The sequence below is a fragment of the Pipistrellus hanaki genome, assembly GCF_964339955.1.
Source record: "Pipistrellus hanaki genome assembly, chromosome: 15".
Taxonomy (NCBI): domain Eukaryota; kingdom Metazoa; phylum Chordata; class Mammalia; order Chiroptera; family Vespertilionidae; genus Pipistrellus; species Pipistrellus hanaki.
The window spans coordinates 45,823,282-45,849,560 of NC_140517.1; the positions used below are offsets into that span (position 1 = coordinate 45,823,282).

At 53.6% G+C, this 26,279-nt stretch overlaps 2 protein-coding genes across 3 annotated transcripts; both read left to right on the forward strand.

Moving 5' to 3' along the window:
* The first annotated feature begins 4,528 nt into the window (after nt 1-4,528).
* DHDH (dihydrodiol dehydrogenase) lies at nt 4,529-15,315 on the forward strand. Its single transcript, XM_084906185.1, has 7 exons — nt 4,529-4,732; nt 5,328-5,439; nt 6,992-7,155; nt 11,609-11,861; nt 13,701-13,825; nt 14,530-14,683; nt 14,930-15,315. Exons 1-7 carry the CDS (start codon nt 4,643-4,645, stop codon nt 15,037-15,039), a joined length of 1,008 nt encoding a protein of 335 aa, XP_084762311.1. The 5' UTR covers nt 4,529-4,642; the 3' UTR covers nt 15,040-15,315.
* Nucleotides 15,316-19,290: 3,975 nt separating this feature from the next.
* BAX (BCL2 associated X, apoptosis regulator) lies at nt 19,291-25,743 on the forward strand. 2 transcript variants are annotated; one of them, XM_084906258.1, is made up of 6 exons: nt 19,291-19,414; nt 19,981-20,032; nt 20,122-20,271; nt 21,381-21,516; nt 24,764-24,868; nt 25,485-25,743. In XM_084906258.1, the coding sequence occupies exons 1-6, from the start codon at nt 19,381-19,383 to the stop codon at nt 25,587-25,589; spliced, it is 582 nt and encodes a 193-aa protein (XP_084762384.1). In that variant the 5' UTR covers nt 19,291-19,380; the 3' UTR covers nt 25,590-25,743. The 2 variants fall into 2 exon arrangements, with proteins under 2 accessions (XP_084762384.1, XP_084762385.1); XM_084906259.1 differs by lacking the exon at nt 19,981-20,032 and having other exon boundaries at nt 19,323-19,414.
* The last annotated feature ends 536 nt before the right edge of the window (nt 25,744-26,279 follow it).

Sequence of the window (26,279 nt, forward strand, 5' to 3'; positions counted from 1 at the left end):
AGCCATCTTCCTTGGACTCTAGCCCACAGCGCGGCTGGCTGAGGCCAGCAGTCCCCCGGGAGGTGTTCTCGGACCCTCTGCCTCTGAGGCCCGAGGCCTGTGCCCTCTGTCAGTCCCGGCCTCTCACCCTGGGTCCCAGACACGCTGTCCCTCGAGTAATCCCGTGGTCTGCCTCCCAGGGAGAGGAGGCGCTGAGCAAGGGATTCCGGCCTCGGGTCAGTGGTTTCCGTACTTAATTACAAAGTAAACCAGACAGGGCGGGCGCGGCTCCGTGTGTGGGCGCTGGGCCTCACGGGCTGGGTTTCAATCCGGACCCTCCCGTTTGTTTATGTGTGACATTGGGCAATTCCTTTTTAAAAATATATCTTTTTTAGCCAAAACTAGTTTGGCTCAGTGGATAGAGCATCGGTCTGTGGACTGAAAGATCCCAGGTTCAATTCCGGTTAAGGGCATGTACCTTGGTTGCGGGTACATCCCTAGTAGGGGGTGTGCAGGAGGCAGCTGGTCGATGTTTCTCTCTCATCGATGTTTCTAGCTCTCTCTCTCCTCTCCCTTCCTCTCTGTAAAAAATCAACAAAATAGCCGAAACCGGTTTGGCTCAGTGGATAGAGTGTCTGCCTGCGGACTGAAGGGTCCCTGGTTCGATTCCAGTCAAGGGCATGTACCTTGGTTGTGGGCACATCCCCAGTGGGGAGTGTGCAAGAGGCAGCTGATCGATGATTCTCTCATGGATGTTTCTAACTCTCTATCTCTCTCTCTTCCTCTGTAAAAAATCAATAATATATATATATATATATATATATATATATATATATATTAATTTATTTCAGAGAGGAAGGGAGAGGAAGAGAGAGATAGAAATATCAATGATGACAGGGAATCATTGATCGGCTGCCTCCTGCACAGCCCACACCGGGGATCCAGCCAGCAACCTGGGCATGAGCCCTTGACTGGAATCTTAACCGGGACCCTTCAAGGGTTGGGCAAGATTCTTGACCAGCCTGTGCCTCAGTTTCTTCCTCTGAGAAATGAGCCTAAGCACAGGACGGAGGGCGGCAGTGAAGATGGACTGGAAGCCTTTAGCACTGAGGGGGCTGAGACGACCTGGCTGGGAGCCTGCGGAACAACAGATCCACAGACGTGAGAGTGTCCGGACCAGCACAGAGAGGCAGCCAATCGATGCTGTGCCTGTGCCTGTCTCTATCGCTCTATCCCAGTGGCCGTCAAACTGCGGCTTGTGAGCCACAGGCGGCTCTTTGGCCCCTTGAGTGCGGCTCTTCCACAAAACACCAGGTGCGGGCGCGCACTTAGAGTGTGATTGAAACTTCGCGGCCCATGTGCAGAAGTCGGTTTTCGGCTCTCCGAAGGAATTTCAATCGTTGTCCTGTTGATATTTGGCTCTGTTGACTCATGAGTTTGGCGACCCCTGCTCTATCCCCCTCCCTTCCTCTCTCTCTCAATGTGGTCGCGGCTACAGTGTGTGGACAGGTCCAAGCCTCGGACTGAGGAGAGGGCACAGGCCTCATGGCCACGTGCGAGTCCCAGCGTGGAGGGCAGGGCCCTCAGCACAATGACAGCCAGCAGCTGGACCGCCAGCGTGAGCCTCTGGTCCGAACACGTGGCCCCCTCGCGCTGCAGTGACGTGGGCTTGGCAGAGGTCAGGGGCACGTGGCTGAGGAGGATGGAAACCACGAGAACGCGGTGAACATGGTGGCCACGCCCTTCTTTGCTGCGTGGCACCTGCTGTGAAACACAGACACAGCGTGTGGGCGCTGGCGCCGTCTCTCAGGAAGCAGTGGCCTACGGAGACCCAGCTTTCACTCCCTCGTCCGTCTTTCCTAAGCCTTCCGGCCCCCCTCTCAGAGCCTGGCTGAGCTGGTGCGCACATAAGGTGCCCCGGGGCTGAGCCTGCCACGGCCACATCTAAAAGTCAATTTAAAATATTTAAAATTCTGCCAAAACCGGTTTGGCTCAGTGGATAGAGCCTCAGCCTGCGGACTGAAAGGTCCCAGGTTCGATTCTAGTCAAGGGCATGTACCTTGGTTGTGGGCACATCCCCAGTAGGGGGGGTACAAGAGGCAGCTGATCCATGATTCTCTCAACGATGTTTCTAACTCTCTGTCCCTCTCTCTTCCTCTCTGTAAAAAAATCAATAAAATATATATATATATATATATATATATATATATATATATATATATATTTAAAATTATTTTTTCCTCTTCCCTTTCTCAATCCCCCAGGATTGATATTGTGTACTCAGTGCAACCCATTCATATTTTTAAATTATGTTTTATTGATTTTTTTTTTTGATTTTTTTTTTTACAGAGAGGAAGGGAGAGGGAGAGAGAGTTAGAAACATCGATGAGAGAGAAACATCGATCAGCTGCCACCTGCACACCCCCCACTGGGGATGTGCCTGCAACCAACGTCCATGCCCTTGACCGGAATCAAATGTGACCCTTGAGTCCACAGGCCGACGCTCTGTCCACTGAGCCAAGCCAGCCAGGCCCCATTCCTATTTTTATTCAGCGGTTTGTGTGAGCTTGGAACCTGTGAGTCCCCGTGGGAGACTCAGGTCTTAATTAAACTTCTACAAGGGAAGGGGAAGGGATTAATTCTCTGGGGGTGACGTTGGCCAGCTTAGAGGATAATCATTTGTTATAGTTCGCCTGCTGGACTCCAGAGCTGTTAATCCTCTTAGCTCTCTATGGTGACCTCTGTTTTTCAAAATAGGAAAGCGAGACTCAGTCCCAACTGTGGAGGCTCAGTGGATGGAGCACCGTCCCATGGAGGTCCCGGGTTCGATTCCCAGTCAGGCACATGCCCGAGTTCTGGGCTCGATCCCCAGTAGGTGGCGTGCAGGAGGCAGCCGATCCATGATTCTCTCTCATCGTTGATGTTTCTCTCTTTCCCTCTCCCTTCCTCTCTGAAATCAATACAAATATAATTTTGTAAAAAGGGAAAGGAAAGAGAGAGCCAGAAAGGGAAACCCCTCTGCACAGCAGCAGAGCCAGGAAGTGGCGAGGAGGGTTGGGGCATGCCCGCCTGGCTCGGGTTCAGAGGCACTGCAGCCCGGCTTCTGAAACCGTGGTCTGGGGAGGCAGCCAGTTTGCAGGTCTTCGTATCTCAGAGGAGGCACTCTGAGTCTGCTCCTCTCTGTAAATGGGGGGCGACAGAAGCCAGTGCGCAGGTCCGTGGTAAAAAATTAGGGACGAGGAAAGTAAACAGGGGCCCTGGACTACAGCATGGGCTCTATAAATATTAGTAATTATTATTATCTTTGCTATTACCGTCCTCTCTGTGTGTTTTTAAAAAATATATTTTATTGCCGAAACCGGTTTGGCTCAGTGCGGACTGAAAGGTCCCAGGTTCGATTCCGGTCAAGGGCACGTATATTGGTTGCGGGCACATCCCCGGTAGGGGGTATGCAAGAGGCAGCTGGTCGATGTTTCTCTCTCATTGGCATTTCTAGCTCTCTATCTCTCTCCCTTTCTCTCTGTAAAAAAGAAATAAAATATATTTTAAAAAATATATATATATATTATTGATTTTAGAGAGGAAGGGAGAAGAAGAGAGGAATAGAAACATCAATGATGAGAGAGAACCGTTGATTAGCTGCCTTCTGCACGCCCGCTACCGGGGATCGAGCCCACAGCCCCAGCAGGTGCCCTCGCCTGGAATCAAACCTGGGCCCCTCAGGCCAATGCTCTATCTATTGAGCCAAACCAACCAGGGCTCTGTGGGTGTTTTGTAAAGAATCTTTTTTCATTTCATTTCATTTATTTCATTTCATTTCGTTTCATTTATTTATTTATCTTCACTTAAGGATATTTCTTTTACTGATTTTTAGAGAGAGTGGGAGGTAGACGGGGGAGAGAGAGACATCAATGTGAGAGAGAGACATGGATTGGTTGCCTCCTGCACGCGCCTGACCGGGGTCAGGATGGAGCCTGCACCCGAGGTACCTGCCCTTGACCCGAATGGAACCCGGGACCCTTCAGACTGCAGGCTGAGGTTCTATCCACTGAGCCACACCGGCTAGAGCTATCCTCTCTCTCTCTGGACAATGCCTAAGGGTGCGCGACTTTCTCAGCAAAAGAGGGGGAGGGTGGGGAGCAGGAAAGGATCAGGCCCCAAGGATAAGGTGAGCAGACGTCCTGTCCCGCTTTGGGCGGGACAGTCCCGCTTTCGAACAATTTGTCCCGCGTCCCGCGGCGTTTTAAAAAAGTCCCGATTTTTTGGAGAGAATCTTTTTTGAAAAGAATCGGGACTTTTTTAAAACCCCGCGGGACGCGGGACAAATTTTAAAAAGCGGGACGTCTGGTCACCTTCCCCAAGGACCAAACTGACGAGAAAAGCCCTCTGCACTTGTCCTGCGGTTACAAGTCCAGAGGCGGCCGCGAGCTGTCTCTGGTCCCACCCCCAAGGCGGAGCCAAAGGTACGCTCTCCCAATGGGGACGCTAAGATTAAACGCCCTTTGGGCATTGGGCGGGACGCGCAGGCTGGATGGCCAATCAGAAGCGGCGTAGGGCCAATGGGGGCGGAGAAAGGGGTCACGCCCCCGGTGGGCGCGGCGTCGGGGCCTAATTCATTCCGGCGGGGGGAGCAGCGGGCCTGGGGACCGCGGACTCGGCGGCGATGGCGCTTCGCTGGGGCATCGTGTCCGCCGGCCTGATCTCCAGCGACTTCACGGCGGTGCTGCGGACGCTGCCTCGCTCCGAGCACCAGGTGCGGCGCCCCCCGCCCCCCTCCGGGGTCCTGGGTTCGGGCCTCCTGGGTCCGAGGGACTTAGGGTTCGGACTTCCGAGTCCTCAAGGCGGTGAAACAACTGATTCCCTCCCCTCTCCTCCCCGCTGCTGTTATAAACGCGGCTCTGGCCCCAGGCGGCTTGGCTTAGTGGATAGAGCGTCGGCCTGCGGACGGAAGGGTCCCGGGTTCGATTCCGGGTTGTGGGCTCCATCCCCAGTGGGGGGCGTGCAGGAGGCAGCTGATCAATAATTCTCTTTGATCATTGATGTTTTCTATCTCTCCTTCCTTCCTCTCTGAAATCAATCAATCAATATATACATTTTAAAAAATACACTCGAGCTCCGGGAGGCTTGGGGGGGGGGGTCCAATGAAGAGAAGGCATTTTGGGGGCTTGACCATCGCTTGCCCCATCGCTCTCCCAGGACCCCAGTGTCCAGCCTCCGGTCACCGCCCCCCCCCCGGACCAAACCCCCCTCCCCGTCTTGGGGGTGTAGTTCCCGCCTCCCTTGGGGCCCCTCCATCACCTCCCCCCTCCATCACCTCCCTCCTCCATCACCTCCCGCCCATGTCTCAGGTGGTGGCCGTGGCGGCCCGCGACCTGAGCCGCGCCAAGGAGTTTGCACGGAAGCACGACATCCCCAAGGCCTACGGGTCCTACGAGGAGCTGGCCAAGGACCCAGACGTGGGTGAGTGACCTGCGCCCGGGTGGGGTGGGGTGGTGGTGGGGCGGAGGGGGGGTGCTGGAGCTCCGCAGCCGCTGCAAGGCCCGCGGGATGGGCCGGGCCTTTGGATTTGGGAAGGGACCTGGCTGGGAGGCGGGGTTTGGTCTGGGGTGAGCCGTCTCGGATGAATTGTGTGTAGGAACCAGGCCTCCGCCGCGAAAGCGGGTCTTGAATTTCTTTTCTTTTAAAAAAATATATTGTATTGATATTTTACAGAGGTTGGGGGAGGGATAGAGAGTTAGAAACATCGATGAGAGAGAAACATCGATCAGCTGCCTTCTGCACACCTCCCACTGGGGATGTGCCCTCAACCAAGGTCCATGCCCTTGACCGGAATTGAACCCCGGACCTTTCAGTCCGCAGGCCGGCGCTCTATCCCCTGAGCCACACCGGTGAGGGCGGGTCTTGAATGTCTTAAGGGAGCCAGTTCAGGCTCCAACCATGTCCCGTGGCCGCTGCTCTGTTCCCGCAGGGCCTGGATCGGGAGGAGGGACAGCCTGTGTGGCCTGGCCCTGGCGCCAGCCTGCCTGGTTTTCCTCCTCTGCTTGCCCCTCTCAGTTTCCTTATTTTTATTTTATTATTTTTAAATATATATATTTTTTATCGATTTCAGAGAGAAAGGGAGAGGAAGAGAGAGGAGCATCAATGATGACAGAGAGTCACTGACTGGCTGCCTCCTGCACGCTCCCTGCTGGGAATGGAGCCCGCACCGGCCTGTGCCCTTGGCTGGGAACGGAGCGTGACTTCCTGGTTCACATGTGGCCCCCCACCACTGAGCCACACCATGGGCTCCGTGTCCTCATTTTTAAACAGACAAATGGCCTGGCCGGTGTGGCTCAATGGTTGAGCATCGACCTAACGAACTAGGACGTCAGGGTCAGGTGGGCTCAGATAGCCAGTAGGGCGTGCAGGAGGCAGCGGGTCAGTGATTGTCTCATCATTGCTATTTCTAGCTCTCTCTCTCTCCCCCTCCCTTCCCCTCTGAAATTATTAAAAATATATGTAAAGCCCTGACTGGTTTGGCTCAGTGGATAGAGCGTCAGTCTGCGGACTGAAGGGTCCCAGGTTCCATTCCGGTCAAGGGCATGTGTGTTGGTTGCGGGCACATCCCCAGGAGGAGATGTGCAGGAGGCAGCTGATCGATGTTTCTCTCTCACTGATGATTCTAACTCTCTCTCCCTCTCCCTTTCTCTCTGTAAAAGATCAATAAAATATTTTTTTTTGAAAAATATATATACATATTTTTTAAAAAAACAGCAACTCCAACGGGCAGAATAATAGTATTTCCCGGTTGGTGTTGGCGGATAAGTGACGTCACGTCACCGCAGAGGCCTGCACTGACCTGAGAGGAGGGGTGGCAGCCAGGGGCTACCCCCTTCCTCCAGGGAGACTAGGGTTTGGCCGAGGCGGCGGGACCTGGTCCCAGGTTGGGGGGGACCCCGATTCCTTGGATGCTGGAGGCGAGCCTTGGGGGCTGGTGGGGCGTCCGGTCTCTGACCCCCTCCCTCTCGCCCAGAGGTGGCCTACGTGGGCACCCAGCACCCGCAGCACAAGGCGGCCGTGCTGCTGTGCCTGCGGGCGGGCAAAGCCGTGCTGTGCGAGAAGCCGCTGGGCGTCACCGCGGCCGAAGTGCGGGAGATGGCGGCGGAGGCCCGCTCCCGGGGCCTCTTCCTCATGGAGGTGAGCGGAGGGGCCCTCACGTCCCCACGCGTCCGCCTCCCCGGCCGCGGGCCCCTGGGCACTGGGAGGGACACCCGGGGGGGTCATCACGAGTGAAGATGGCCTGGCCCGTGTGGCTCAGTGGTGAGCGTGGACCTGTGACCCAGGAGGCCCCGGTTTGATTCCTGGTTCAGGGCACATGACGGGGCTGCAGGCTTGATCCCTGGTATGGGGTGTGCAGGAGGCAGCTGATCCATGATTCCCTCTCATCATTGATGTTTCTCTCTCTCCCACTCCTCCCTTCCTCTCTGAAGTCAATAAAAATATATTTCAGGCCACGCCGTTCCCGGGCGGGAGAGTGGCTGTGGGCCCTGAGCCGCCCCGGCTGCCTGAGGGGCCTCTGTCAGACGCTCTGGAAGTGATGCCAGCAGTGAAGGGCACAGAGTGGCCGAGGGCTCCGTTGGGGTGGGTTTCCGGGGATGGGAGGGACCGAAGAGCAGACAGCCCTCAGCCACAGGCACTCTGTGTGTGTGTGTGTGTGTGTTTAATAATTTTATTGACTTTTTACAGAGAGGAAGGGAGAGGGATAGAGAGTCAGAAACATCAATGAGAGAGAAACTTCCATCAGCTGCTTCCTGCACACCCCCCACTGGGGACGTGCCTGCAACCAAGTTACGTGCCCTTGACTTGAATCGAACCTGGGACCTTTTAGTCCCCAGGCTGACGCTCTATCCACTGAGCCACACCGATTTCGGCTGTGTGTGTGTGTGTGTGTGTGTGTGTGTTTGTTTTAATATATCTTTATTGATTTCAGAAAAGGAGAGGGAGAGATAGAAACATCACTGATGAGAATCATTGATCAGCTGTCTCCTGCACACCCCTTACTGGGGATCAAGCCCGCAACCCAGGTAGGTGCCCTTGACCAGAATTGAACCCGGGACCCTTCAGTCCGCAGGCCGACGCTCTATCCACGGAGCTGAACCAGCTAGGGTGGCATTCTTTGTGCTTGCCCTTATCAGACTTGGACATGCGCAGGGGACTTTGACATCTTGCAGATTGCTAGTAATCCAAGTGGCTGCCAGGGGCAGTGAGAACCGGCGGAGTTAACATGGCCACCACCTGGTCCCTGGAAGCTATTTTAGTGTTAAGGAATATTATGGAGTTTTTTATTTTTTTATTTTTTTAATATATTTTATTGATTTTTTACCGAGAGGAAAGGAGAGGGACAGAGAGTTAGAAACGTTGATGAGAGAGAATCATCCATTAGCCGCCTCCCGCACACCCCCCACCGGGGATGTGCCCGCAATCTAGGCACATGCCCCTGACCGGAATCGAACCCGGAACCCTTCAGTCTGCAGACGGACACTCTATCCACTGAGCCAAACCGGTTTCGGCTATGGAGTTTTTTTGTTTTTTTTTAATTTATTATGTTTTAAAATATATTTTTTATTGATTTCAGAGAGGGAGGGAGAGGGCAAGAGAGATAGAAACATCAACAATGAGAGAATCCTTGATCAGTTGCTTCCTGCACGCCCCACACTGAGGATGGAGCCGGTGACACAGGCCTGTGCCCTGACCAGGAATCGAACTGTGACCTTCTGGAAGGTTCATAGGTTGACACTCAACCACTGAGCCACACCGGCCAGGCTGTTATGGCTTTCAGACCTTGAAGGTTCTGGCAGTAGTAGCAACAGCTGCCTCTTACTTCCTCGTGTCCCACGCAGCTGTCATACGCCTGCTGTTACGGAGCCTCCAGCCTGTAAAACCCCATATGCCCTACGAGTAGTGGAGATTTATCACTTTATGACTCGGTGCCTCTGGTTCTCCCTGTGCCTGCCAGCGCCAACGTCCTGTGAGTTTATTGCTTCCGCATTTTTTTATTGGCCCCTAACGTGTGCCACCTCCAACCCCTGGGCACTCAGAATGTGTAAGACGAAGGCTCGGTTTTCAAGTTCAAGGTCACGGAAATGGGCACCCCCAGTGCTCAGCTGCGTGGACTTTGGTGGACCTCATACTGGGTGCGCAGTCCACAGAGCCCCGCCTGGGGCTTGGTCAAGGAGGTTTCCTGCCGGTAGGGACTGAACTGAGCCTTAAAGAAACAGTAAGCTGAAACCGGTTTGGCTCAGTGGATAGAGCGTCGGTCTGCGGACTGAAAGGTCCCAGGTTCGATTCCGGTCAAGGGCATGTACATAGGTTGCGGGCACCCCCAATAGGGGGTGTGCAAGAGGCAGCTGGTCGATGTTTCTCATCGATGTTTCTAACTCTCTATCCCCCTGCCTTCCTCTCTGTAAAATTAATAAAATATATTTTAAAAAATAATAATCAAAATAAAAGGAACAGTAAATTGCATAGGTGCATAGGCCAGACGGGGAAAGCGGAAGCAAGATTTAAAGAGAACCAGCACGGGCAGAGTTCATGTATTTAGTGTGAACTCGATCCTGGATTAGTCACGATTGCTGGCTTTCGAGTGAGAGGATCCTAGGCTCCAGTCTCCCAGCTCCTAGCTCTGTGACCTTGGGGAGTGATACGACTCAGTCAGCTTCAGCTTTCTCACGTGTGGGACGGACAGGAGGACAGCCACCTGGCGGGCGTGTGGGGAGGATGTAAAAGCTGTGCACAGACACACACACTCACACACACAGCCAACAAATGGAGCTGATGTTAGTGATGGGGAACCACGGGAGGGGGCAGGGAGGGGTGAGGCTGGATCGGCTCCAGGAGAAGCTCAGACCCCTCTGGGGCCACGTGGGACCGGACTGGAGGGGAGCGGCGGAGTAAAGCTCGCCAGAGCTGCCGTAACGAGTGCCAGACCGGGCGGCTTACACAGCAGAGAGATATCCTCTCGCACATCTGGAGGCTGGAGGTTTGAGATAAAGGTGTCAGCAGGGCTGGTTTCTCCTGAGGCCTCTCTCCTCAGCTTGGAGATGGCCATCTTCTCCCTTTGTCTTTACACAGTCTGCCTCTGTGCATGTGTGCGTCCTCATCTCTCTTTTTTTAAAATATATTTTTATTGATTTCAGAGAGGAAGGGAGAGAGAGAGAGAGAGAGAGAGAGAGAGAGAGAGAGAAACATCAATGAGGAGAGACAATCATTGATCAGCTGCCTTCTGCACGCCCCCTATTGGGGATTGAGCCCACAAGGGCATGTGCCCTTGACCAGAATCGAACCTGGGACCTTCAGTCCCCAGGCCGAAGCTCCATCCACTGAGCCAAACTGGCGAGGGCTTCATCTCTTCTTAATAAGGACACAAGTCCTACTGGATTTGGGCCAACCCTAAAGAACTCATTGTAACTTCATTGATGCTTTATAATTACCTCTTTAAAACCCTGTCACCGAATACACTCATATTGGGAGGTACTGAATTTGGTGGGGACAGAATTCAGCCCGTAACATTGGGAGACTGGGGTAATGATATGGAAAAGAAAGGACAAGGCTGGAGTTGGGGACATGGGTGTCAAGAGCAGGGGAGAAGGTAGAGTCGGGCAGGACATACTTGGGGACTGATGGGCTATGGAGGGAAGGGGGAGTGTATAGTTTAGAGACTGAATCCCATGGGGGGGAAAGGAGGTATATGTAATACTTTAAACAATAAAGAATCTACACTAATAAAAGATTAATATGCAAATTGACCATACCTTCCCAATTCCCACCAGCCAATCAGGAGTGAGCATGCAAATTAAACAATGAAGATAGTGGGTTGATTTGCATACGCAGACCCTGACATATATGTGGTGATGACACAGGCCTTCCACACTGCTCCAGCTGCTGGGGGCTCTGGGCAGCATGGGAAGGCGGAAAGGCAGTCCAGACAGGGGAAGGAGAGCCCGTTCTTGCACAAATCTTCGTGCATTGGGCCTCTATTTATTTTTATTTTTTTATTTTTTTATTTTTTAAATATATTTTATTGATTTTTTACAGAGAGGAAGGGAGAGAGATAGAGAGCCAGAAATGTCAATGAAAGAGAAACATCGGCCGGGACCGGTTTGGCTCAATGGATAGAGCGTCGGCTTGGGGACTGAAGGGTCCCGGGTTCGATTCCGGTCAAGGGCATGTACCTTGGTTGCGGGCATATCCCCAGTAGGGGGTGTGCAAGAGGCAGCTGATCGATGACTCTCTCTCATCGATGTTTCTAGCTCTCTATCTCTCTCCCTTCCTCTGTACAAAATCAATAAAATATATTAAAAAAAAAAAAAAAAAAAAGAAAGAGAAACATCGACCAGCTGCCTCCTGCACATCCCCCACCGGGGATGTGCCCACAGCCAACGTACATGCTCTTGACCGGAATCGAACCCGGGACCTTTCAGTCCGCAGACCAACGCTCTACCACTGAGCCAAACTGGTTTCAGCTGGGCCTCTAGTTTAAATAATAATAATAATAATAAAGATTGAACCGCAGAAGGGAGAACTGCTTGGTTAACTTCTGACACCTTTCCTTCCCTCTCCCGTCCTGCTTTCTCCCCTCCGGGGGCTTCAGGCCATCTGGACCCGCTTCTTTCCTGCCGTAGAGGCCCTGAGGGCTGCTCTGGCCCAGGGAGCGCTGGGGGACCTTCGCGTGGCTCGGGCAGAATTCGGGATAAACCTCACTCACGTACCACGGGCCACAGACTGGGCCCAGGCTGGCGGTGGGCTGCTGGACATCGGTATCTACTGCGTCCAGTTCATCTCCATGGTCTTCGGTGGGCAGAAGCCGGAGAAGATTTCCGCCATGGGAAGGCGCTATGAAACAGGTACGGTCTATTCCGAGCTGCATGATGGTGATAAGAGTGATCCTCTCTTACTGGGTGCACTGACCTGGGAATAAGTCTCCTGGCCCATGAAAATCAGGTGAGCCTGCTGAAGAAATTTCTTGTAAGGAGTCAAAGAGGATCAAGTATGGTCAGGCTCTGTATTAGCATTTTGCTATGTGATCTTAGTCAAGGCACTCAGTCTCTCTGAGTCTTAATAGTTACTGAACCTGAGGGGGCCAGTGCAGAGTTAAAGAAAACGGACAAGAGAATCTAGCTGGGGCCAGGCAGATCACTGCGCCTGGATGAGGAAACAGTGACACAGCCTGTAAGCGGAGTCTTTATTTTATAGACAGAGCAAAACAAGGGAGTGGTCAAGATGTTTACGATGTTCTTGAGTTTCAATCTCCTTAGTTACAAGCACCTGAGAACTCTATCAAGTTTTGTTTTGACAGCACTTGCTGCACCTCCCACAGCCCACATCCCTCAGCCACCTAGGATCACAGAGTCGGACCATAAGGCCAAGCTTACAGCCTTAGCCTTTGGCTATATTTGTGCCGGGAGGGCTTTGCCCTCCAAGCTGGGACTTGTATGTGGCTTTGCCACAGGAGGACCGTGCCCTCTCATCATTCCCAGACTTGAACCTATCCAAAGGCTGTAGCCACTCTCCACAACTTACTGGTAAAATGTCAATAATAGGGTTGTGATGAAAAGTTAATAAAGTAACTGTGGAGGCAAATTAAGCAGTTCATGAATACAAAGGATTATTACTTTTAAAGTTGTCTCAGTTAGCCTTTGCTGCAAAACAAACTACCCCAAAATGTGGTGCCTCAGATAACAATCACTTATTCACTTGTGATTCTTGTGGGTTGGCCGCTTGGGCTGGGCTCAGCTGGAGTGGTTCTTCTGCTGGTCTTACGCAGGGCCAATCCGCCAGCTGTGCCACTGGAGCTGGAGGGTCTGGGTGGCTTCTCTGCAAGTATTTATGAGGAAGAAACTAAAGTTCACAGAGGCAAAGCCTTTTTTTTTTTTTAGCATTTATTTGTTTATGTATTTTGGTAACAGCCTACTGAAATCATCCACATACCATACAGTTTATTCATTTAAAGTGTATCATTCCAGCCCAGCTGGTGTGGCTCAGTGGTTGAGCATCAACCTAAAAACGTGGTCGGCAAACTGCGGCTCACGAGCCACATGCTGCTCTTTGGCTCCTTGAGCGTGGCTCTTCCACAAAACACCACGGCCTGGGCGAGTCTATGTTGAAGAAGTGGCGTTAGAAGAAGTTTAAGTTTAAAAAATGCGGCTCTCCAAAGAAATTTCAGTTGTTGTTCTGTGGGTATTTGGCTCTGCTGACTAATGAGTTTGCCGACCACTGGACTCGAAGGTCACGGTTCCATTCCTGGTCAAGGCACATTCTATCTCTTTCCCCCTCTCCCTTCCTCTTTGAAATCGTGTGGGTGTGTGTGTGTGTGTGTGTGTGTGTAATTCCATGGCTTTAGTGTATTCACCAAGTTATATACTTACCATTATAACCAATTTTAGAATATTTTTATTACTAAAATACAAAAAAAACCCACAAAAACACAAATTACCCAATTCTCCCAAACCGCTGAGCCCTAAGCAACCATTTAATCTACTTTCTGGCTCCGTGGGGTTTGCCAAATGTTGGACATTTCACACCAATGGAGTCCTACCACATGTGGGCTTGCGGGTGTGGCCTCAGTCCTGGGTCACACATGCTCCATCCCCTTTCGCCGCTGCTGCGTGAGAGACGGGGCCTCCCGCCCGAGGCTGCACGGGCAGGTTTGCGCCAGACTCGCCCCTGTGCTGTCCTCTCCCCAGGTGTGGACGACACGGTGTCCGTGCTGCTGCAGTACCCAGGCGGGGCCCACGGCAGCTTCACCTGCAGCATCACGGCCCAGCTCCCCAACGCGGCCTACGTGAGCGGCACCGGGGGCTCCGCCCAGGTGAGGCGCTGCGGCCGCGCGGGGCGGGCCCTTCGCCCGGGACCGGCCCCCCGCGGCTGCTGGACCAGCCTATCCCCATCATGGCTAAGAAATCCACCCCGCACCCCCAGGCCGGGTGATGGGCTCTGGGCCTCGGGCTCCTTCCGGAGCCGGACCTGTGGGCCTGTTAGGAACCCTCGGTCCTGATAAGAAACCAGCTCTTATCATCGGCCCCGCTCAGAGGGCAGTGGTGACCTTTGGAACTGACCCAGGGGTCACCGCAGAGCGGCTTCATGGGCTGCCTCGGCCAAGTTGCTGGAAAGAAACCCTGTTCTTAGCAGAAGAGTTTGACCTCATCCCAGCTGCATCTCTGCGTGCCCATGTTGGCCTAGTGCTGGGTACGGGCATGAGCTAGGCCCCAGGGCTCTGGAGTTATAAACCGTCTCCTGGGGGATGCGAAGGTGCTGGATGGGGTCAAAGTGGAGATGGGCCGATGAGCATCTCCCCGAGGCTCCAGCATCCCTTCAGATCGGGAACTGCCCCTGGGGACAGGGACCTACAAACTCCCAGCAACCGGGTTTGGGGGCTCCAGCCTCCCTAAGGATGGATAAGGGGCCGCCAGCCCTTCACCAGCAGGTGAGGGAGAGAGGCCCTGAGCATCACCAGGCGGGGGCCCCAGCAGCCCCTTGGTGAGGGCAGAGGCCACCTGTTTTCTCCCCCCCCAGATCTCCGCCCCCTGCTGGTGTCCCACGGAACTGGTGGTGAAGGGGGAGCGTAGGGAGTTCCCGCTGCCTCCCTCCCCCGGCCAGGAGTTCAATTTTACCAACGGAGCGGGCATGATCTACGAGGCCCGGCATGTCCGGGAGTGCCTGCGCCAGGGTAAGGCTGTGGAGGGCAGTGGGGTGGAGGGGTACGGGGTGGGAGGGCAAGCCTGGTGAGGGAGGAGGGACCCTCCCCACACCTAGGTACTCAAGCAGATGTTTAGAACTACGTCTCCCAGGTTCCCATGGGACATCATTTGCCTGAACCATGCATTAAGGTGGTGCCTCGTGGGATTCTGGGAATTGTAGTTCTTTTGGGTCTTTGGAGCGTGGGAAGGGGTTTTCTAACTGCGCTCTCCCCCAGGCCTGAAGGAAAGTCCGGTGATGCCCCTGGCGGAAAGCGAGCTCCTGGCGGACATCCTGGAGGAGGTGAGGAAGGCTATCGGAGTCACCTTCCCCCAGGACAAGCCCTGACGTCAGCCCCCAGTAAATAAAGACATGGTTTCCACAGAGACGCTGGTGGTGATGGTTTGGTGGGCGCAGGGAGGGCATTATGTTAAGCAAAATAAGCCAGGCAATGAAAGAAAAATACCACAGGAGCCGAAACCGTTTTGACTCCGTGGATAGAGTGTGGGCCTGCGGACTGAAGGGTCCCAGGTTCGATTCCTGTGGGGCTGTGTGTGTGCAGGAGGCAGCTGATCAATGTTTCTCTCATTGATGTTTCCAACTCTCTATCCCTCTCCCTTCCTCTCTGTAAAAAAATCAATAAAATATATTTTAATAAAATAAAATGTTTTTTATTGATTTTGGAGACAGAGGAAGGGATAGAGGGAGAGATAGAGTGAGAGAGAATCATGGGTGTGAGAAGGAAACGTCAATCCATTGCCTCCCAAATGCATCCCGACCAGGAATCAAACCTGCAACCTGAGCATGTACCTTGACCGGGAATCGAACATGCTACCCTTTGGTGCTTAGGACGGTGCTTCAACCAACAGAGCCACAGTGGCCAGGGCTTAGTTTCCATCTTGTAATTGTGTGGCAGAGACGCTGGGTGCCCCTGAGTAGCCAATGCCCTCTGACAGGAAGGTACAGCGGACACGTGGCGGCACAGCTCACGCCTGCATCTCCCTGGCTCCCTCACAACCAGTTACTCGCCATGTGACCGACCAGCTTCTGGCCTTAAAAGCAAGGAGCGTGGCCTCCCTCTTACCCTCTCCCTGCCTCCGGCCGCAGTGGGGTGGGGAGCTGGCATTGGCTTGACCCTCTTACCCTGTGCGATGGAAGCCTGTGCTGTGGATGGTGGAGCCAAAAGCTCGAAGGACAGAAGAAAGCCATCCCTGTGGAGGTGGCCCTGCCCCAGGAGCTGCTGCTGAACTGGCAACTGGAGATCCAGGAGAGCTGTTTAGCTCAAGTCCAAGTCCGAAGGCCAGAATACCATATCAGGAGAGCTGGCAGTATAGTTCTTTATCTTTCCTTCCTTCCTTCCTTCCTTCCTTCCTTCCTTCCTTCCTTCAGTACTACTTCTTCTTCTTCTTCTTCTTCTTCTTCTTCTTCTTCTTCTCTCTCTCTCTCTCTCTCTATCTCTATCTCTATCTCTATCTCTATCTCTATCTCTATCTCTATCTCCTTTTTCATTGATGTAAGAGAGGAAAGGAGAGAGAGAGATAGAAACATCAACCATGAGCCCTAACCAGTTTGACTCAGTGGATAGAGCGTCGGCGTGCAGACTGAAAGGTCCCAGGTTCAATTCTGATCAAGGGCATGTACCTTGGTTGCAGGCACATCCCCAGTGGGGGGCGTGCAGGAGGCAGCTGATCAATGATTCTCATCATTGATGTTTCTTTTTTTTTTTTTTTTTTTTCATCATTGATGTTTCTAACTCTCTATCCTACTCCCTTCCTCTCTGTAAAAAAAAAAAATCAATAAAGTATATATATATATATTTTAAAATAGAACTGAGTGTTTCTTTGTACCCGGCACCCAGCTTCCCCCAAGTGACATGTGAGGTCACTGTGGTACTTCCTGGAGGCCGGGGATGGATATTCCTGCTATGTAACCAGTTTCAGACCTGAGTCAGAGGTCCTCAGCACCAGAGCTCTAAGAAATGTTATTGAATGTGAGGATTTGAGTATTCCCCACCACGACCTGCACATAGGCTAGTTTATCCTGGGTGTATTAGTTCTCTATTGCTGTGTAACAAATTGCCCCCAAACTTAGGAGCTTAAAACAGTAAGTGCTTATTATCTCACACCATCTCTGAGAGTCAGAAATCCATGAGTGGCTTAGCTGGGTGGCTCTGGTTTAAGATCTCATGAGCTGGCAGTCAGGGTGTTGGTGTGGGCAGGTGTCATCTGAAGGCTGGACTGGGGCCGTAGCATGTGCTTCCAAAGTGGCTCACTCACACAGCTGGGGACTTGGTTCTGAGACACATGCTTCTCCAGAGGATGACGGCTAACGTGTCTTCACAACATGGAGCTGTCTCCTCTGATGCTAATGATTTAAGAGAGAGCAAGGCCGAGCTGCAGTGACTTTTATCATCTAATCTTGGAAGTTATCCTCTGACATTTTCTTTTTTCTTTTTTTTTCTTTTTTTAAATATACTTTATTGATTTTTTTTACAGAGAGGAAGAGAGAGAGATAGAGAGCTAGAAACATTGATGAGAGAGAAACATCAACCAGTTGCCTCTTGCATACCCCCTACCGGGGATGTGCCCGCAACCAAGGTACATGCCCTTGACCGGAATCGAACCCGGGACCTTTCAGTCCGCAGACCGACGCTCTACCACTGAGCCAAACCGGTTTCGGCTCCTCTGTCATTTTCACAGCGCCCTCTCAGTCAGTCTTATGGGTGTGGAAGGGGTATGAAAACCTGGAAGTGAGACTCCCTGTGTTGGAGATGGAGTAAACGGTTTCAATATAGCATCTTAGGTGTTATAAACCATTTTGACTTCAGAATTATCTAAAAAGTCTTCCCCCCTCCACTCACCAGCTGCGCTGTTTAGAGGTCCGTGGCTGCAATGGAACCCTCTCTTCCCTTTCTGTGACTGAGGTAGAGGGAGAACTGAGTTCAAATAACAGTCCCAGAAAATCCCAGCTTAAAAGTTAATAGGAAACATCATTTCTTCCAAAGACATCTTTTCTTAACTCACAGAGAAACTTTCTCTAAAATCATCCAGGGTCTGGCCAGTGTGGCTCCGTGGTTGAACATCAACCCAGGAACCAAGAGGTCAGGGTTCAATTCCTGGGCTCGATCCCCAGTACGGGCCTGCAGGAGGCAGCCGATCAATGATGTCGCTCTCTCATTGATGTTTCCATCTCTTTATTCCTCCCCCTTCCTCTCTCTCTAAAAATCAATGAAAACATAAAAACAAAATAAAATCACGAAGTGTTGGAAATTCCATCAGTAAACATGGAACATCCCATTCTCGCCTGTTGGATCTAAGCCATTTGACACAGCGTAGCAGCCTTGATTTTTTCAACCCAGGTGCAGAGCTGCCAAGGGATTCTGGACCCAGCCACCCTGTCGTTTCCAAGGATACTGGACCCTGGAGGGATGCAGGACCCTGGTCCTTCACAGTCCACACCTGATGCTGCCCCGACTTTGCTTGGAGCCCATCACGGAGTTGTCACCTAAATCCCACCCTTCCTGCAAACTCTGTAACTCTGCCTTCTGCTTGTTCGTCAACACGCTCCATGGCCTCTGCTGCACGGCTCCATTGCTGCAATGGTTCCAATAACCTTGACTTTGTCAGGCGATGTTCCTGGTGATGTTAGGCTGATGGACTGGAACACCGATAACCGCCTATTGCCGTGGCTCCCAGCCTCCTTCCAGACATAGATTCCTTCTCTTTTTTGCCCAAACCCTTCATCATCTGACCCCAGCCTATTTTTCAAATCTGAGTTCTTTCTTCTTATTATTTCTTTGTAAAGAAGATGTAATAACTTCCATATGGTAAAGTACATGTTTTATGTGTACGGTCCAGTGAATGTTTATTTTACCGTATTTCTTTTTTAAAAATATATCTTTTTATTGATTTCAGAGAGGAAGAGAGAGAGAAACATCAATGATGAGAATGGATGCCTCATGCACGCCCCCTAATGGGGATCAGGCCTACAGCTTGGACACGTGCCCTTGACCATAATCGAACCCAGGACTCTTCAGTCAGCAGGCTGACACTCTATCCACTGAGCCAAGCCAGCTAGGGCGTGAATTTTTTAAAAAATATGTGTATAGCAAGCAATCACCACCCAGATCCACACATGGCACATTTTGGGCACCTCGGGAGTCTGTTACCCATCCAATCTTCACCAGAGATCAGTGTTGCCACTTTAGAAGTTAAGATTTCTTTTATTTTCACATAAACATTCATTGGCTTTAGTCATCCGAGACGTCCTACCTCCAATGAATGTTATTTCTGGCCTCTGCTGTTCCTCGCTGTTGTGCACTTTGCACTTGACGTTTCTTCTGCCCTGGAGGGTTCAAGCCACGCCCCGAACTCCTGAAAATATTGCAGTCATGAATGAACGAATGAATGAACGAATGAATGAATGGCAGATACACTGTGATTGAAGGGGCGGCGGGTGCCAGGGCGCCAGGACAAGTTCCTAAGGGCAGGGCCGATGGCACAGTCACGTGACGAGCGAGGCAGGTGCGGCGGCGGGGGCGCCGGCCCTGCGGGGCAGAGGACCATGGCGGCCGCCATTTTGCGGGGCGGTCACGTGGACCGACGCACGCCCCGCGGCCGTCACGTGACCGGGGGCGTGCTGCAGCCGCCGGGGCAGACCCGGCGAGAGGCGGCGGCGAGAGCGGCGGTGATGGACGGGTCCGGGGAGCAGCCCAGAGACGGGGGTGAGGCGGGAGGCGGGCGGGCGGGCGGAGGGCGAGCCCCGCGCCGGCCGGGCCCCCGGTCCCGCCTGCGGGTCCCGGGTGTGCGATCTCCAGGCGCCCCGGGTCCCATATTCCCGGATCGGGTGCTGCCAGCCTCCAGCCCCCTCCCTCCTCCCTCCCCAGGCTCCTGGCTCTCTGGCCTCCGCGCCCCGATCCCTTCCCGCCCGGCGCCCCGGGACCCCCGATACGCTAGGGACCCCAGAATTCAAGCCCCCGGACAAGCCCGGGCTTGTCGCCGGCACCACTTCCTGGTGGGAGGGGCGGGTCTCCCCTGGGTCCCCTCAGGCCGGGATGCTTTCAGGGTTCCCCGAGTCTCCGCTCCCGGAAGAATGTGGGATCCAGGCCCGGGCTCCCCGCCTGGACTTTCCCCATCAGGGGCGCAGTTGTCTGGGCCACCATCACTTCATCTACCAGGGACCCCGAGGTCCAGGGCCCCCCTCGCCTTGGCCCCCCTCAGGGTCCATGAAGCACCCCAGTTCCCCCAGGACCCAGGAGTCCAGGCACCTCTTCCCTCCTCTCTCCTCTAGGGCCCACCAGCTCTGAGCAGATCATGAAGACAGGGGCCCTTTTGCTAAAGGGGTGAGTGTGAGGCCTGATTATGGTGGAGCGGATGTGAAGGGTGACCCCACCCCATGCTGATGGTGCACCCTCCTCCATTCCCACTCCAGTTTCATCCAGGATCAAGCGGAGCACATGGGGGGAGAGACCTCGCGGCTGCCCCTGGGGCCCAGGGTGCCCCAGGACGCATCCACCAAGAAGCTCAGCGAGTGTCTCAAGCGCATAGGGGACGAGCTGGACAGTAACATGGAGCTGCAGAGGTGAGGCCCCGGACCCCAGAGTCCCTGCCCCCAGCCCCCCTTCCCTGAGGGGCACTGAGTCCAGGTCCGCAGCCCCCATTTCCCGCCAACCCGGGATCCAGGGCCCCACCACTCAGCTCAGCTCGCTGGCTCCCGGCCCTCCCCTCCCGAAGGGTCTTTTTTTTTTTTTTTTTTTTTTTAAAGATTCTTATTGGTTTCCGAGAGGAAGGAAGAGGGAGAGAGACATAGCAGTGATGAGCAGAATCATTGATGGGCTGCCCCCTGCATGTGCCTGGACGGGGAACGGAACCGTGACCTCCAGGTTCAGATGCCAACGCTCAACCCCTGAGCTATGCCAGCTGGGCCCATAGGATGGAGATATATATTTATTTATTTTATTTATTTATTTATTTTTTAATATGTTTTATTGATTTTATACAGAGAGGAAGGGAGAGAGATAGAAAGTTAGAAACATCGATGAGAGAGTCATCGATCAGCTGCCTCTTACACACCCCCTACCGGGGATATGCCCGCAACCAAGGTACATGCCCTTGACCGGAATTGAACCCGGGACCCTTCAGTCCCCAAGCCGACACTCTATCCATTGAGCCAAACCGGTCCCGGCTTGAGCCAAACCGGTCCCGGCAATATATATATATTTAATATATTTTATTGATTATTTTACAGAGAGGAAGGGAGAGGGATAAAGAATTAGAAACATCAAAAAAAAAAAAAAAAGAATTAGAAACATCAATGAGAGAGAAACATCCATCAGCTGCCTCCTGCTCACCTCCTCCTGGGGATGTGCCCGCAAGCAAGGTACATGCCGTTGACCAGAATCGAACCTGGGACCTTCCAGTCTGAAGGCCGATGCTCTATCCACTGAGCCACACCGGTGCGGGCTGGGCCCAGCGGATCTTGAAACCCTCTTTGAGGAGGCATTGTCCCCACTTTCCTAAATGCCCATCGGGTCCCTGTCCCCTGCGTTGGCATCTTGCTTTTCATTTCGGTGGGGCTCGGGCCTCTGTTTTCTTGGTGTGGGCCTCTGTGTCTCTGGTGTGGGGTGGACACCACCGTTCCCATGCCCTGCCTGACCCCCCCTCCGTCCCCGGCGCCCCTCCTTCCTGCAGGATGATCGCGGCTGTGGACACAGACTCCCCCCGAGAGGTCTTTTTCCGAGTGGCGGCCGAGATGTTCTCTGACGGCAACTTCAACTGGGGCCGGGTGGTGGCCCTCTTCTACTTTGCCAGCAAACTGGTGCTCAAGGTGGGTGGCTCAGGGTCAGGAGCCGGGAGGGCTCCCCTCACACCTGGGGGGGGGGGCCCTGGGAGGGGTGGCGTCCACCCCCGGGGCAGCCCAGAGGGACCGCAAGGAGTGGGCTGGGAGCCAGTCCTCTGCTCCTTCCTTCGTGCGTTCATCCAGCAGGTGTTTATCGGGCCTACTGTGCGCCATGCCGGGCTCTGCATCCAGGATGCAGCCCCAAACAAAGCGGGCTGGGTCCCTGCTCTCCAGGATCGAGCTTCGAGCCACGCGTGCTGGGAGGAGTAAGCTGGGGGGGTGTGGTTTTGGGCAAATGGATCGGGAAAGACTTCTCCAAGGAGGTGACAGGAAAGCCAGCGTTGGAAGGACGAGAAAGACGCAGGGATGTGTAAGGATCGGGGGAAAGGCATCTGGAGCGGGCACAGCACGTGCAAAGGCCCTGGGGTAAGGGCAGACCTTGTGGGTTGAGGAGGCCCTTGTGGTTAGAACAGAGTGAGGAGGGCGAAAGGGGAGGAGATGAAGGCCGATTTCCTTTCTTTATAAATGTCCACACTCCATACACATTTACCATGGAGTCTTGTTTTTGTTTTTTTAATTTATCGATTTTTTAAAAAATATATATATTTTATTGATTTTTCACAGAGAGTAAGGGAGAGAGATAGAGAGCTAGAAATGTCGATGAGAGAGAAACATCGACCAGCTGCCTCCTGCACACCCTCTACCGGGGATGTGCCCGCAACCAATGTACATGCCCTTGACTGGAATCGAACCTGGGACCCTTCAGTCTGCAGACCGACGCTCTACCACTGAGCCAAACCAGCTTCAGCTAATTTATCGATTTTTTTTTTTGAGAGGAAGGGAGAGGGATAGAGAGCTAGAAACATCTATGAGAGAGAAACATCGACCAGCCGCCTCCTGCACAGCCCCCACTGGGAATATGCCCACAACCAATGTACATGCCCTTGACAGGAATCGAACCCGAACCTTCCAGTCCGCAGGCCGATGCTCTATCCACTGAGCCAAACCGGTTTCGGCGGAAGGCTGGTTTTTGAAGGGTCTTATGGGGTACTCTGAAGACTTCAACTTCACTCAGAGTGAGATAGAGCGATTAGCTGGTTTTGTTTTATTATTGTTGTTTTAAATATGTTTTCATTGATTTTAGAGAAAAAAGAAAGGAGAGAGAGTGAGAGAGAAACATCGATTGGCTGCCTCCTGCACGCACCCGAGGGCGGAGAGCCCGCAACCTGGGCATGTGCCCTGACGGGGGATGGAACCCGCGACCTTTCAGTGCACAGAGGACGCTCACACAACCGAGGCACCCCGCCAGGGCGACTGGCTGATTGTAAACAGGACAGTGAGGTGACCTGATTCATACACTTAAGATATTATTCTAGCAAGTGCAGCAAAATGTTCATTGTAGAACCTAGGTTGCAGGTGTATGGTTGTTGACTGTGAAATTCCTTTAACTTTTCTCTGAAGATTCTCATGATAAAATATTGGGGGAGGCCTTGGCTGGTGTGGTTCAGTGGATAGAGCATTAGCCTGTGGACTGATGGGTCCTGGGTTCGATTCCGGGTTGCAGGCTCGATCCCGTGTTGGGCATGTGCAGGGGGCTGCTGATCAATGATTCTCTCATCTTTGATGTTTCTATCTCAATCTCCTTCTCCCTTCCCCTCTGAAATCAATTTAAAAAAAGAAAATATATACACATATACATATACATATATACATATACATATATATGTATATATATGTATATATGTATATGTATATGTATATAGAGGGGGAAGGGAAGCCCAACAAATTGTTCTGGCCTTTGTGAGTAGAAAAAGGGATTATGGGACAGAAGGGCAAAAGCTGAGGAGCTGGGGAGGGGGCACGTATAATAATTAGTCCCTGCAGCCGAAACCGGTTTGGCTCAGTGGTAGAGCGTCGGTCTGCGGACTGAAAAGTCCCGGGTTCGATTCTGGTCAAGGGCATGTACCTTGGTTGCGGGCACATCCCCAGTAGGGGGTGTGCAAGAGGCAGCTGGTCGATGTTTCTTTCTCATCGACGTTTCTAGCTCTCTATCTCTTTCCCTTCCTCTCTGTAAAAAATCAATAAAATATATTTTAAAAAATAAAATAATAATTAGTCCCTGCAAACAATGATTGACTTGGACTCAGGTAATAGTATTGGAGGTGTGGAATATATATATATATATATATATATATATATATATATATATATATATATATATATTTTTTATTGATTTCAGAAAGGGAGAGGGAGAGATAGAAACATGAATGATGAGAGAATCATTGATCGGCTGCCTCCCGCACACCCCCTACTGGGGATTGAGCAACCCAGGCATGTGCCCTAGATTGGGATCAAACCTGGGACCTTCAGTCTGCAGGCCGACACTCTCCATTGAGCCAAACTGGCCAGAGCTGGAAATAGATGTTTTAAAAAAAAATAATTTTATTGATTTTAGAGAAGAAGGGAGAGGGACAGAGAGAGAGAAACATCAATAATGAGAGAGAATCGCTGATTGGCTGCCTCCTGCACGCCCCACCCTGGGGATGGAGCCTGCAACCCGGGCCTGTGCCCTGACCGGGAATCGAACCGTGACCTCCCGGTTCATAGGTTGATGCTCACCCACTGAGCCGGGCGAAATAGACTTGTGTTTGTGTTTGGGATGGTGGGCTAATGGGGTTGCGTGTTGGGGTGAGGGGGACAGCAGTGATGGTGACGGTGGGGCGGGGGCCCGGGGCGGGGGGCGGGGGGAGAAGCAGCGGACAGAGGGAAGGTCACGTGTGGAGTCACCTGGTCTGAAGGTCAGAGGCGCCCAGAGGTGGCCTCAGACCTGAGCTTTGCGGGATGCGTGGACGTTGGTTTGGTGGAGGCCCGTTTAGGCCCAGTGCCGGCATGTGCGAGGGTCCTCCGGGCAGGAAGCTCTGGTGGGAGTGAGGACGGGAGGGCACTGGGTGCAGAAGAGGAGCCACAGGTCGGATTGCTGTTCCGTCAGAGCCTTCGCACAGGGCCCCGTGGGCGAGCTGTGCCTTCCGCTCCCTCCCACGGGCACGGGAGCCACGGGAGCCACGGGGGTGCGGCAGGGCTGCTGTGGAGCACGGTCCAGGCGGCAGTGTCTGAGGCCCACTGGGACCCAGGGGAAGGAGGCTGGGGCTGCAGGAGGAGGCAGAGCCGGGAAGGGCTGGAGGCCACTCCGGAGGCGCCGGGGACAAGCCCGCTCCTGAGGCCCGTCCCCCCCCAGGCCCTGTTCACCAAAGTGCCCGAGCTGATCAAGACCATCGTGGGCTGGACCATGGACTTCCTTCGAGAGCGGCTGCTGGGCTGGATCCAGGACCAGGGCGGCTGGGTGAGGCCCCGAACCCCCTTCGCCCTGGACCCCCGTCCCCCTGCCCACCACGGTGGTGCCCCCGCCCCCTGCATGTTCACCTCATCAGATGTGGTCTGTGGTGCATTTTGTCACGTATCTGATCAACCCTGGGTTCCTTGGGGACCTGCTGGCCCTTTGATCCGATGACCTGTGACCTCCCGGTGACCCCTGGCCTGACTCCTACTTTCTGCCCTCCCTGGTGCCTCCCCTTCTGGAATCCTCAAGTTCTGTGATAACCCTTTGGCCCCAGCTCTTTTTTTTTTTTTTTTTTTTTTTTTTTAATATATTTTATTGATTTTGTACAGAGAGGGAGAGAGTTAGAGAGCCAGAAACATCGATGAGAGAGAGTCATTGATCAGCCGCCTCCTGCACACCCCCTACTGGGGATATGCCCGCAACCAAGGTACATGCCCTTGACCGGAATCGAACCCGGGACCCTTCAGTCCCCAAGCCGACGTTCTATCCATTGAGCCAAACCGGTCTTGGCTGGCCCCAGCTCTTAAGACCTGTCAGTCTTAGGCCCTTGCCCACCTCCTGCCCTCTGACCTCGTCCTGCCCGAGGCTGCCTCAGACGTGACCGTGCCCCTGTCCCCAGGATGGCCTCCTCTCCTACTTCGGGACCCCCACGTGGCAGACGGTGACCATCTTCGTGGCCGGCGTGCTCACCGCCTCCCTCACCATCTGGAAGACGATGGGCTGAGGCCGGCCGCCCTGGACTGTGACTTTTCCGAATAAATTATGGCATTTTTCTGGGGGAGGGTGGGGAGTGGGGTCGGGGGCCTTTTTCTTACTTTTGTAATTATTGGGGGTTGGGCGGGGGGAGTGGTTTCGGGGGGGCAATAAACCTCTTTCGGGCCACACTCCTGCCTCTGAGTCACTGGGCCCCTCCCTGGCTGTCGCCGGAGGCCCGGCTCCCCGCGGCTGACACGGGGACCGGGGACCGGGGACCGACACACTTTCTGAGGGAGCCAGTGCCCCCTGGGGGGCAGTGGAGCCACAGGCCCTGGCCCCGCCCTCCAGGAACCTGCAGTCTTGAGGGGCATGGAGGCGGCTTAATGATCACTGTGCCACGGCTTAGGGTGTCGCCCCAGACAGGAGCCCAGGGCCGAAGTGGGGTGCGGTGGGGTGGAGGGTACAAAGCCGGCCCCCACTCTATGGCAAGTTCCACACTGACTGAGGTGGAGCCTGGGGGAGGGAAGGGGGGGTGCTGATCGGAACTTGGGGAGCAGGGGAAGCTCCTGGAGGTAGGAGAGCCGATGGGGGGTTAGGATAGGAGGGCACAGGGGGCAGACCAGGCCCAGACCGGGGGGCCACACCTGGAGCGCGCTCTGGAGTGCGGCCTGGTAACGGGGGGCCTCCCGAGGGGACCAGGCCCCAGGGAAGGCCTAGC

Excerpts from the sequence above, each read along its gene's own strand:
- DHDH (XM_084906185.1), top strand. The coding sequence starts at position 4,643 with ATGGCGCTTCGCTGGGGCATCGTGTCCGCCGGCCTGATCTCCAGCGAC. Across the intron at positions 5,440-6,991 it reads GGCCAAGGACCCAGACGTGG|AGGTGGCCTACGTGGGCACC; the intron begins GTGAGTGACCTG and ends CCTCTCGCCCAG. Across the intron at positions 7,156-11,608 it reads GGGGCCTCTTCCTCATGGAG|GCCATCTGGACCCGCTTCTT; the intron begins GTGAGCGGAGGG and ends CGGGGGCTTCAG.
- BAX (XM_084906258.1), top strand. The coding sequence starts at position 19,381 with ATGGACGGGTCCGGGGAGCAGCCCAGAGACGGGG. Across the intron at positions 20,272-21,380 it reads AGTAACATGGAGCTGCAGAG|GATGATCGCGGCTGTGGACA; the intron begins GTGAGGCCCCGG and ends TCCTTCCTGCAG. Across the intron at positions 21,517-24,763 it reads CCAGCAAACTGGTGCTCAAG|GCCCTGTTCACCAAAGTGCC; the intron begins GTGGGTGGCTCA and ends GTCCCCCCCCAG.